Source organism: Mus pahari, chromosome 4 (assembly GCF_900095145.1).
Source record: "Mus pahari chromosome 4, PAHARI_EIJ_v1.1, whole genome shotgun sequence".
NCBI classification, from domain to species: domain Eukaryota; kingdom Metazoa; phylum Chordata; class Mammalia; order Rodentia; family Muridae; genus Mus; species Mus pahari.
The window spans coordinates 120779647-120791205 of NC_034593.1; the positions used below are offsets into that span (position 1 = coordinate 120779647).

The 11559-nt window shown below is 43.4% G+C and overlaps 1 protein-coding gene across 5 annotated transcripts in view; it reads right to left on the reverse strand.

Annotated features, from left to right (window-relative positions):
* Positions 1 to 561: 561 nt before the first annotated feature.
* Positions 562 to 11559, reverse strand: part of Npnt (nephronectin) — a 69821-nt gene continuing 58823 nt past the window's right edge. For 2 of the 5 annotated variants that reach the window (XM_021195266.1, XM_021195265.1), the window contains 4 exons: positions 10311 to 10397; positions 9672 to 9770; positions 4665 to 4921; positions 562 to 3309 (listed from right to left, as the gene is read on the reverse strand). In XM_021195266.1, coding sequence (XP_021050925.1) covers positions 3226 to 3309; positions 4665 to 4921; positions 9672 to 9770; positions 10311 to 10397 — 527 coding nt within the window. In that variant the 3' untranslated portion in view covers positions 562 to 3225. The remainder of the gene's footprint in view (positions 3310 to 4664; positions 4922 to 9671; positions 9771 to 10310; positions 10398 to 11559) is intronic. The other 3 variants (XM_021195268.1, XM_021195267.1, XM_029537452.1) reach the window with 2 other exon arrangements.

Below are 11559 nucleotides of genomic sequence, written 5' to 3' on the forward strand. Positions count from 1 at the left end.
TAAAGTATCCTTTATACGGCTCCACGGAAAACATGCTTTTGCCACGTGCAGCTTGCCACTGTGGTCCTATACACCTTGAACCACGAGAAAGTTGTTCCTGTGATTCCTCTAGAGCAGTAGTAAGTGTGTTCTCCCTAACTCTGTGCAAAGACCTCCTGTATGTTTTCATCTTCTTCCTTTACAGTTGGTTTTCTTTCCACCAGTTATAATGAAATGTTATAAATTAACAAGATCACTAGTAAAAGGTTTATGTAATACATAATATATACCTAAGTATTTACTTATAGCCTATCTTGGCATATAAAGCAATGTTTTCAGTAAATTACAGAATGTAACTAATTTACTGGGGCAAGCATGGGTCCCAGTGGCCTGACCTCTCTCCTGTCTGGGCATGTGATCAATGGGCTCTATATTTTTAACTCAGAAACTTTAGTGATGTCTGTGTTCACACACTTCCAGGTGGTAGAGAAGATTTCAGCATGGTTTTCAATCAGTAGTGTGTCACCTCGGGAGCCCAGTCCCCCAAATCAGAAGTCAAAAAAAGCAAGGAAGAGGCAGGTAGCAGTAGTAACAGTGATTTTTATTTACAAAGATTGCTTTTATCTGTGCATTTCGAAAACCACAAACAATTTTCACTTTAGAAAACATTAAATAATAAACGAGATGTTATACAGTACTTTGGATAACTTCCTCCATCAGTGCAGTGCAACGTCTTATTGGCACCTAAGAGTGAAATTCTCGATTACCTTCCCCTCTCTTCTGAAGCAGCTGTGCAGTTACATGACCAAAAAGGAAATGAATCATTAAAAAAAAAAAACCATGGATTTAAGAACATCTCAGGTGTTCTTTACTTCTACTTTAGAAGCTCCAAATCTGCCTCTGTTGAGCTAAATGTCAAAGTCACTTGGACCTGTTCAAAAAGCGTTACCAGCGTGTGGAACATGGAAGGCTCCCGGTGAGAAAGTGAGCCATGGTAGGAGGTGAGGACGAGGGCTAACAGAGCTGTGGTTGACACACCCTCAGTAGTCATGTTAATGCAAACCAGAGGCAATACACCAGACAGAATCGCTCTGCCTCATGTTTCTTGGGGTCTCTTGAAAAACAAGTTTAAGCATCTACTGAACAAACCATGGGGTCGCACCCTTACCCAGGAATAAAACATTAACACCACCATACTAGGACATTACGAAGATTCGATAGCACCTGTGTGACACATCCTCTCCAGAAATAAATAATTTGGGGATTTGTTCTTTTAATACTGCTGGGTTGGCTCTTGAGTGAAGACCATTTCAGTGAGCTGGACATCTCCTTTTGTGTCCTTTCCAGGAGAAGGCCAAGAGCAGAAAGCCTAACTTGGAGCTCAGTCCAAACTGCTCAGTTCTGAAGATGGTCATTATCACGAACTACTGTGAAGACCAAAGTGTCTTCTAGTGTCCACGATCTGGGACTTTACCTTGAAGTATGTGCACCTTAAATACCTAACATTTTATGTAGGGTTTTTGTTTTTTAATGGAGGGAAGGGAGAAAGAAGATAGAGAGGAAGAGAAGAGAACAGAAAGGGAGAGAGAGATGAAGATAGAAGTAAAGGGGGGGGGAGGAAAGGAGGGAGGGAGGAAGGGAGGGAGGAAGGAGGAGGAGGAGAGAGAATGAATATGATCACACTTCTTTTCTGTAAAGGATTGGACTTAGCAACTGTCCCTTCCAGGAAAGTCCCCCTCACACTCTAGCCTCAGCCTGTTCCCTCTGGTCCTATTCTCAGGACACGTGGAGAACAACCGCTCCCCAAGCTCTTGGTGCCAACCCTTAGCAGCCTGGAGGAACCCCCATGGCCTGCCCCTCAGTCTTCTCTTCTCCAGGCAGAACACTCCCAGTTCCTTTAGTTTGTCACCATAGATCTTTAGTTCCAACCCTTTAATCATCTTTGTGTCTCCTGGCAAAAACAGCAGAAAATATTTTGATTACTTAATCAGAAGGGAGAGAAACGTTAAGGAGAAAAGTTGACTCTCTAAAGTTATGTGTGTTTTTTTTTAATACAGAGGTCTGACAGGGAGGAGATGAAGTTGGGGCTCTGTCGATATTAAAATTCCAATCTTGTCCTCCTCGATGGTGTGAGTGTCGCTCCATCGTCACCTCTGTGCACGGCCCTGCTTCCTAGCCCAGCCTCAGGTAACACGTTAGCTGTGAGCTACACTCGTGGAAACCTTGCCGATTTAAAGCTTATTATAAGCACCTGTCTTACGGGCCATCCTCTAGTCCTCCACTCCCTCCACACAGAATCTTTACAAAGCTTCTTATCAGTGGAGGCATGAAATAATGGTGAAAGCTGTCAGTTTAAAGTATAGCTGGACACATGGGGGTTTTATATATTAACTGCAGGTTCTCGCTCCCCTTTAGTGATTTACTTTCTTCTGAATAGGTCAAACTCAAGGACACAGAAACAAAGCCATCATGCTACCACCCCAAACTGCACACCTTTGCCAGTTTTCTTGCTGTCGGTTTAAGGTCATAGCATAGATGACAAGTCACCATGTTTTGTTTTTTTTTTAACTCAGGGGATCATAAGCTGCCTTTGACCTTGCAACTAGAGTCTGTGGATATTAGGAACACGTAGATACTTATAGTAATAGCACATTTACACAAACACAGTACTACTAACCAGGAAATTCCATGCCCACCCTATATAACTGTCTTTAACAGAAAGACACAGTTTACAAGAATAAATGCATCTTAATATGTTGCACACCCCTCCTCTGTTATAAAGTGTATGGATTGAGGTCAGACCAGAAGTAACTGAAGTGAAAAAGATACACTAGTTTCACAAGCACACTGTACATCATACTGTAAGCAAAGTCAGTACTACTCATGGAACAACACTGGACAGATCACAGAATACCACTTGCACAGAATGAAAATGTCTCCCGTAGTTGGCTAGCAGGCCCACTCTATAACCACAATGAAGGATGGCCCCAGTCACACATGCCAAAGGCCTTCCTAAAAAAGACGCCGGTAGAAGGTACCACCCCAGAAGGGCCCAGAGGTGTCTCCAGATGCTCCTGTACTTCGAGAGTGCCACTGTTCACTGGGATTGCACCAAAACAGGCCACACCGAGACCTCCTGACCCACTCCTGCCCTAGGCCTGATTAGAGGGAGATGAAAGGGCAAGCATTGGGAAATGAGGGAGAGTGACAAATTCACTGCTAGCTTGGGAGCTGCCGGGGGTCTTCTCAGCAGCGACCTCTTTTCAAGCTCACATCATCCAATCCAATCTCCCCTGTGTGACCACGCCTTTTTTCACCTTTGAAGATGACCTAGGGAGAGAACGCATACACTGGTCAGGCCTCTTCTGCCCCTTTCCCAGTGCTCACTCATGGAGCATGGTAAGGCAACCCTTCCCCCAAACTGAAGATGGGATTTCTATGGCAAGTGGAAACACTAGAGTTCAAGGGCCAGCCCAGGCTCTGGCCTTTTGGAGTGCTCTCTGCGACTGATCTCCAGCTGCTCACCAGACCGAAGAACCCAGAGTCAGTTACTCTTCAAACTGGCATTCTTACTAAACACTAGTTTACTGCAGAAATGTTGGCCAAGTAGACAACAGTCAAAGATTGCCAAGGTTTAGAAGGAAGAAGAGTGGAGTGAGACACAACCCTGAGGAAGTAGGGGCTAAAGGGGTCGAGATGCAGGTCTCACAGCCTGTCTTGGTTTTCTCTTGAGAGTTTCTATCCTCTCACCACCCACAGTGTGACAGAGCATGCGCCATTATCGAAGTATACTGTTGCTTTGGCTGTGTAACCCCCAGCTTCTAGAGATTTTACTCTTTCATATTTTATTCTCCATAGGGTATCCCTGCTCCCTTAAAACTGGACCAGACCTTTCAATACTATGGCTTGAAGCAGTGCATTTTAAGGCGACAAAGGTAAAAGGAACACAGACATCTAATGGTCCCCCCCAAAACTGTAATGGGGTCTGTGCTTCTAATGTGGTCTCAAGAAACTCCGTAAGAATGATGTAGACACTTCAGGGCAAAGTTGTATAAGCGTCTACCTCAAGATGACATTTTCTGAAAGTCACCCGTTATATTTGGTGGCATGCGACAGATCAATTTTCTCACTACCCAGAACTTGCTTATTTAAAATAAAATTTAAAAATGAAATACAAATAGCATCCCCATTCAATACTTCCACCATAACCCATCCTCAACAACACTGTTCAACCCTGGACCTGGGCTCCCACTTGGAGCTGGTTAACTCTTATCTCTGGGCCAAAGGGGGAAATGAGTTTCAAAGAAACAAAAAGAGAAAGAAGAGCTACTGCTGCCACAGCGGTAAAAGTTGGAAGATTAAGGAATTGAAGGTAGAGAAAAAGCAGGCACTGTTAATCACAACACTCAGACCCTGGATATGTTTATCAACTCCTTTTTTTTTTCTTAAATTTTCTATTACTAATTTTCTCTCATTGAAAACAATCGATCATCATGATTGAGCGAGGAGGGTCTGGTGGTCAAGGTTGCAATGAAGAAGGATGAAGAAGCAGAAAAGAATTTCAGGAAGAGGCGATGGATGGAGCCCTCCAGAAAAAGCCACACACTGGACCTGAATTGTACAGAGAGAGGTTCCTTGCTGGGCTTTCCCATGAAAGCAGCGCTTCTGTTTGGAGATCTACTTACGCTTTTGACGTCAGCCCCTCGCAAGGTGATCTGGGTTTGCCTCCAGCCATGGCCACCATTTCTTCCCCACAGGGCTGCTCCGTGGGTACCGTGTTTTCTCACAAACACCTGCAGTGTGCCCGAGTGTAGCCCAGTCACCTTGTGCCTAAAGGACAGGCACAGGTCCCCTGAATGCATGAGGTGGCCGAGAGGTAATACCAAGCGAGCGGCTTTTCCCCCCGGGACTTTGGCTGCAGACACTGTGAGATACTGTCCACCTGCAATGGCAAAGCAGGGCCTCTTTCTAGCACAAACTGCATGGACAGGAGATTTTTAATAAACTTCACACTGTAACATTCATTAATAAAGAATCGCAGATCTCTATGAAGAAAAACAATAGCTTATTTCTATGCCTGTTGTAAATGCTATGATGTCCACAAATAACACCCACGTACTTTGCCCACAGAAAATAAAGACAACGCATCATGATTTCAGGATTAGTAACTGAATACTGGCTGCTTCCTTGGAATAGGGTCAGACATCCCTAGCATATACATTCACTACCTTCTGATCCCCGCCACCTCGGTGCTGGTGGGCATCCTATGCTGTTTTAGTAGAAATGACTCAAAATTTCCCTGGTAAGATTTATTTGTAAGTAAGTAATCTCAGGGCAATAAAACACACAGCATTGTACACACACACATACACACACACACACACACACACACACACACACACACACACAAATTAAAAGCTGTATATCTCTGTCTATGTGTCTGAATGTCTGTCTTGTTGTATCTAAGAGAACATAAAAACTTAATAAAAGCTCTCCACTTTTGATAAGTCACCTTGGCCAACACCAGACCCCAACATCTATAGATTTTTCTTCTCTCTTTTAAGAGTTAAGCACCAATAAAGTGGGGGCAACTGCTTTGCAAGAGAAGGTTATGAGTGTTTCAAAAGCCATCGCTTGTACAGATGACAATCCCTGCAGGCGGTTTTTGTCACAGGCAATTGAGGGTTTCAACATTGATTTGTCCACGGGAAGAATGTGGTTGGAATGCTGGGCACTTGTTATCTGCTGTGGGAGAAACCTCACTTCCTTTTCAAAGACAGACCATCACCATCACCATCACCTTACACTTCATTTCTATAAGACATAGCCAGAGACTTGGCATGTCTTACTCAAGGGTGTTTTTCTCTACCAAGTTCCTGTTGGCATTTCTCCTAGGTAACAAAGGACTTTGAGTAACTGTGATGTACCCTTGCTCTGTGCCAAGTGTTCCCTGCAGGCTGCAAAAGCTGAAACCAGTCAGTCCCATCTGTACCTCAAGCCTCCCCACCAGCATCCTAGGACAGAGTGGGGAAAATGAACGTTATTTGTATGGCCGATGTTCCAAAAATATAGCAAAAAAAGAAAGAAAAAAGCCAGAAATTTGCTGACTCATGTACCGAGTCAATGAAAACACAAAGCGAACCCAAGGCGTTGGCTTCCTCCTTCCTTATCTTGGCTCTCTTTCTCACATCTTGACACCCCCAAAATACTGGGCCAAAAGTCTTATGTGGGTGTTAAGTGTCTGTCTAAGTCTGCTTCTGTGGTCAAGACTAAGGTGATTATGGTGAGCCTGCCAGGTTTAAGAAAGCAGGGATTATCGTAAGCCCCGTGGAATGTATGCTAATACCATTTTCCAGACACTGCATGCAAACAGCACATCTAACAAACCAAGGTGCCCAAGATCCCAACAACCCTTTTCTGCACATATTCAAAACTCTAACATTGTAACAGTGCTGAGTGGGTTGCTTCACTTCTTCCTCCATGCAGCCACGCTGACTTGGGTTTAATTTCTCTTTAATTTTGTTCCCTGGGTGACTGACTCATTGTTGGGAGGAGCGGGAATGCCCACACGCCACGCAAACATGTACAGGTCAGAGGTGTATGGCTGGAATTCCCCAGCATACTCTGAGGACCGATTCTGAAGGGCACACTGACAGGAGCTGTGCACTTGCTTCATCCACCAACTCTCTGCCATCTTTTGCTCTTTCCATCCTTTGCTCCAATCTAAAACATTGTTTGCCAATTCCAGGGTTATTCTTAGGGTTCATTTTCCAAATGACCACAGACCCTCACAACTGGATTAAGAGGTCATGTCATCTCAGGTGAAGCTTTAGTCCTTTAACAATATCTTATGAGAAGCCACCCCACCAAACATCTCCAGCAGAAGTCTTTTCCCCTCATACCAGCCTGCTCTTTCTAGTAGCTCTACTGAACGTTCTTTTTGAGAGTTTAAATCCATCTACGTTGTTTTCTGGCACAGGTCCTACTTCTTATGCCCGTTTGAATCACAAAGAACAACTGGTCAACCTTGGGTCAATTGTTTCGAAGCAATACATTCTATTGCTTCTTCTCCAGCTGAAACATTCTGGCCTTCACCCACTTTTCACAGGTCAAGAAAGATCCACCTCACCATCCAGGTCACTCTCTTCTGAATGATGTGCAGCTGAGTCCCAGATGAGAACAGCTGCCCAGAAGTGGACCAATCACTTCACCATAGCACAATTTACATTGTGGAAAAGAATCATACCTATAGACATGGTCTATCTTCTTGAAACAAGTGTCGTGGGATTCACTCATAATGACTTCCTTATGTACCAAACTCTAATCCTTCACAATTAGGGCTTGCTTGCATCTTTCCACATTTGTGGATGGTTTCTAGAGCTTGAGACATACTTACCATCAGAGTTTATCCCTGTGTGTAGCCCATTAACCTAACTTTATGGATGATGGGTCTGTTAACACATACAATCACTTTCTCTCCACTCTGAGTCACGATCAAGTCAAGTTCTCTTCAGTATTTAAATTCCATATCCACTTCATCCAAGTTTTGTTTTTTTTTTTAATAAAAACTAGAATCCAGCCTTTGGGAGGCAGATCTGTGCTCAGGGGTTAGCCCAGCTAAGCTGCTGCCATAGCCTTTCCATTTGCTCTTCTCTAACACAGTCCGATGACCACATAAGATATTCCCATCATTCCACATTTCATCTATCTCCTACTAGAGGACAAGAAGATTGTGACCCACAACCTGAAGTGTCTGCAAATATGGTAACTATGAAAGGCACATGGCTCTAAAATCGTGTTCTAAAGAAATCAGTTTAGTTTGTTTTACAAGGACTTTTACTGGCAGCCTGTTTCTACAAAACCAATGAATTTTTAAAAATTTAGTGAGTGCATGTACCTCCATGCTATACCTTACCCTTCATGGTGTACCTTACTCAAAAGGGTTATTCACTATGGCAGTGAACATTACGGACAAGCTCCTCATCCAAACCTGTAGATCTTTCTGTTGTGCATCACTACAGATCAGCAGTCGGACCCAGTCCCTCTTAGAGGCTGGATGTACTGAGTACATCAGGTCCAGTCACTGAGCTGACTCTACAATGTACTACATTTCTTTACTCTAGGTTTGTGACCTGAGGAGGCTTGCATGTGTCTCAGGGGAATCAGTGCTTCTCTTGTGAGATAAAGACAGTAACACATGATTCACTGGATGGAGATGAGGATTAAATAACATTACTGAGTTAACGACTGTGCTTTGTTATTTATAGACACTGTGACAGTTACATTATACTTGGAGTTCACCCTATACGAGTGTAACTCAAGGCATAGCAATGAGTACAATTAAATTATATGTGGTATTACATCACTTTTTATAACAAAAACAGATCAAACGGTGTGTGTGTGTATGTGTGTGTGTGGCATGTTTTGACACGAGTTCCTCTGTATAGCCCTAGCTATTCTGGACCTCACTCTGTAGACCAGGCTGGACTTAATCTCAGAGATCCACCTGCTTCTGCCTGCCAAGTGCTGGGATTAAAGGTGTGCATGCACTACTACCACCAAGTTACAGCAACAGATCTTAAAACACTATATCAATTTATTGGATAGTCACATCTTAAAGGTTTACCTCAAATATTTATTCTTAAGTATCTTTCAATTTTAATTCAATATTCTTTCAATTATATTTAATTCAATTTTAGAAGCTCTAAAGAAAGTACTTTGGACTAATTATTTGAAGCCTTGCTTCTGAGACTGTACACGGCAGAACGACACTCTTAGCACTACTGGGATCCTTGGGGAGCCAACTACCATCCCTCAGACCTGTGTGCCTCAAAGCCCCATTCACTTGCACCACTGTTAGACTAGATTGTAAGTGCTCACACACTAACTTTTCTGTGTTCTAAAGACACTGTGGCATGTGAAAACTGGGCTTTACATGCACATACGACAGCACTTTCCCTCCATAGCTTGTGTGTCTTATTCTTAGAAGCTAGAATCAGTACCAAGGAAAAAAAAAAACCAGAACCTAGATTTCTCACCCTCCCATTAAGTTGGCTTCACACCAAAAAACCCACTTAATTACAAAGGGAAGGAAGAGTCCAGTGTGGAGATTTTCTTTCTTGAAACAAGGTAAAGTGCCAAATGAGCCCTGAATACTTATATTAGTAAGCACTGTATAATTTACAAGTCAACTGATTTCCCGAGAGCCCACGTCTAAGTCCAGCTTTGTAATAAGCTTCTCTAGGAGGCAGGGTGGTAGCATGGACTCTCGCCTCTAGGATCTGACTCAGAGTAAATTGTTTCCAGAGGGTCACTGCGCTGTGTAATTGTCACACTTCAGTTTCAATTGCTCCATCATCTACGGCTCAGATCTTCACAAACAAACCCAGGGGCATAACTGACCAAAATACGGGCAAACTGTTGACAGGCCACTGTGTTACTGCTTTTACATGGAGGAATTGGGTGCAACAAGTGTTTTGAAAATTATGACACTAGGACAAGTCTAAATGCTATTTACCAAGCTTTTTGAGGCAAATCACCTGGCCTCCTGATTAACTACTTACGCTATGACTCTAAAGGACATCTAGCAAATCGTCTCTCTTAAAGAAGATGGAATATACATAATAGGGGCAACGTTCTAATGGTTAAAAGGATCAAACAGAGCCAGGAGGTGTTACATTATGTGACTTTACCTGCTGGGTCCCTGGCTGTCTCCCAATGTAAGTCACTATCTTTTTCTCTGATCCATCCACAGAGTCCATGGTCAAAATTGCAGCTGTGTATGAGAATACCTGCAAGGAGGCGGCCAGAGAGACAAGATGACAGACTCAACAGAAAACAGCTGGCAAATGGCAAATAATAGGTATCTCTCTGTATAGCAGGCATTTTCTCCTATCCAAACTTAATATCCCAACAGGAACACCTTGCCCTGAGCTTGAGAGGAGATGACGCACATCTTTTGCCAGCACAACTGGACTAGATGCTCAGCTGAGAAAACAGAACCAAGAGTACTCCCGACGACTCATGACCCTGTTGGGTGGTCACTGTTAAAATATGACTTCCTTCTCACAATTCAAACAGTGCTTTAATGTGATTTCAAAAGAAAATGATGACTCATAATTATTTTTTGCTCAAGTGAGCTAACCAACTGAGTTGTCAAATACAACACAAGAGAAGAACCGTCTAACTTCCATAGATGTGACTGGTGCTCTACAATGGTACCTGCTGGGGCTAATGAAACCCACTATTTTATATCTCAGCTGAAAAAAAAAAAACGGTTTCAAGTTCTTTTCCTGGAATGGGGGCAGGACTGGAAATGTAACAGCGTCTACCTGGGTCATCCTTTGCTTCCTCATCCGCGCTGACCCCTCTTTCGATTTCAAATATTTCAAACAGGTCATTTGACGGCTGCCGTGGAACTACAAAAGAGAAGAGGCCAATGGTTGGTTGGCTGGTTGTTTTTTTATGAGACCTTGCAATGATCCCACATCTTTAGCAAGAACAAGGAGAAAACCTATGCATCTCATTTCATTTTATATGAAGAGCGATACAATTTGCTGTGCAGAGATTTGTTCTCGAACATTTATCTGGATATAAATGAAAGACATCATTTTTCAAAAGCTTTTAAAATTCTAAGCAAGAATAAGTTAATGGGCCAGGGTGATGGCTCGTTTGAGCCCTGAGTTTGGATCCCTATCCCACATGTATAAAGCTAGGGCAGAGGAACACACCCATAACTCCAGGGCTGTGGGGGCAGAGACAGGAGGAGCCCTGAATCATTCAGCCTCTCTGCTTAGCCAGACAGAGCTTCTGGTTTGGTGAGAGACCCTCTATCTCAAAAGACAAGGGGAAGATAGTTGCTTGCAGATCTTTGTTGCTGAAAGCTACCGGCTTGTTCTCACTGCTGGTGTTGCTGCTGCTGTTGTTGAATTTTAACATCTCTGCCTTCTTTCATTTTTCAGATCTACCTCCATGCCACAGTGTAAAAGGCTTGGCTTTATCGTCTCATCCCCAACACCCTCCAGCCAGCGGCTGTGGAAACGTACAGCTTGCCTGTCTTGCTGTTTTTCTCTCTCGGCCACTCATAAAACTGTCCTTGAGCTTCAAAAGAATAACCGAACGAATGAACAAAAATGAAGTGGATGGTAACAAAAAGACACCCATGTTGACCTCTGGTTTCTCCATACATACACATATGAACATGTATGCATACATATGAACGCATACATATACCACACACACACACACACAGACACACAGACACAGACACACAGACGAGGGGGAGGAGAATAAGTATTCATGTGAAAATATGCCATGAAACAACTTCAAATTGTTAGCAAAAATTGTCAAGTTCCTCTCTGTGAAATACACGTTAATGAACAGTTTGGTGATTTCTTACAGTACCTCCTTCCCTCAAAGGACCTCTGCACGGTAGTGCACACTAGTCCAAACCTAAGGACCTGTGCACAGTAGTGCACACTAGTCTACACCTAAGGACCTCTGCACAGTAGTGCACACTAGTCCACACCTAAGGACCTCTGCACAGTAGTGCACACTAGTCCACACCTAAGGACCTCTGCA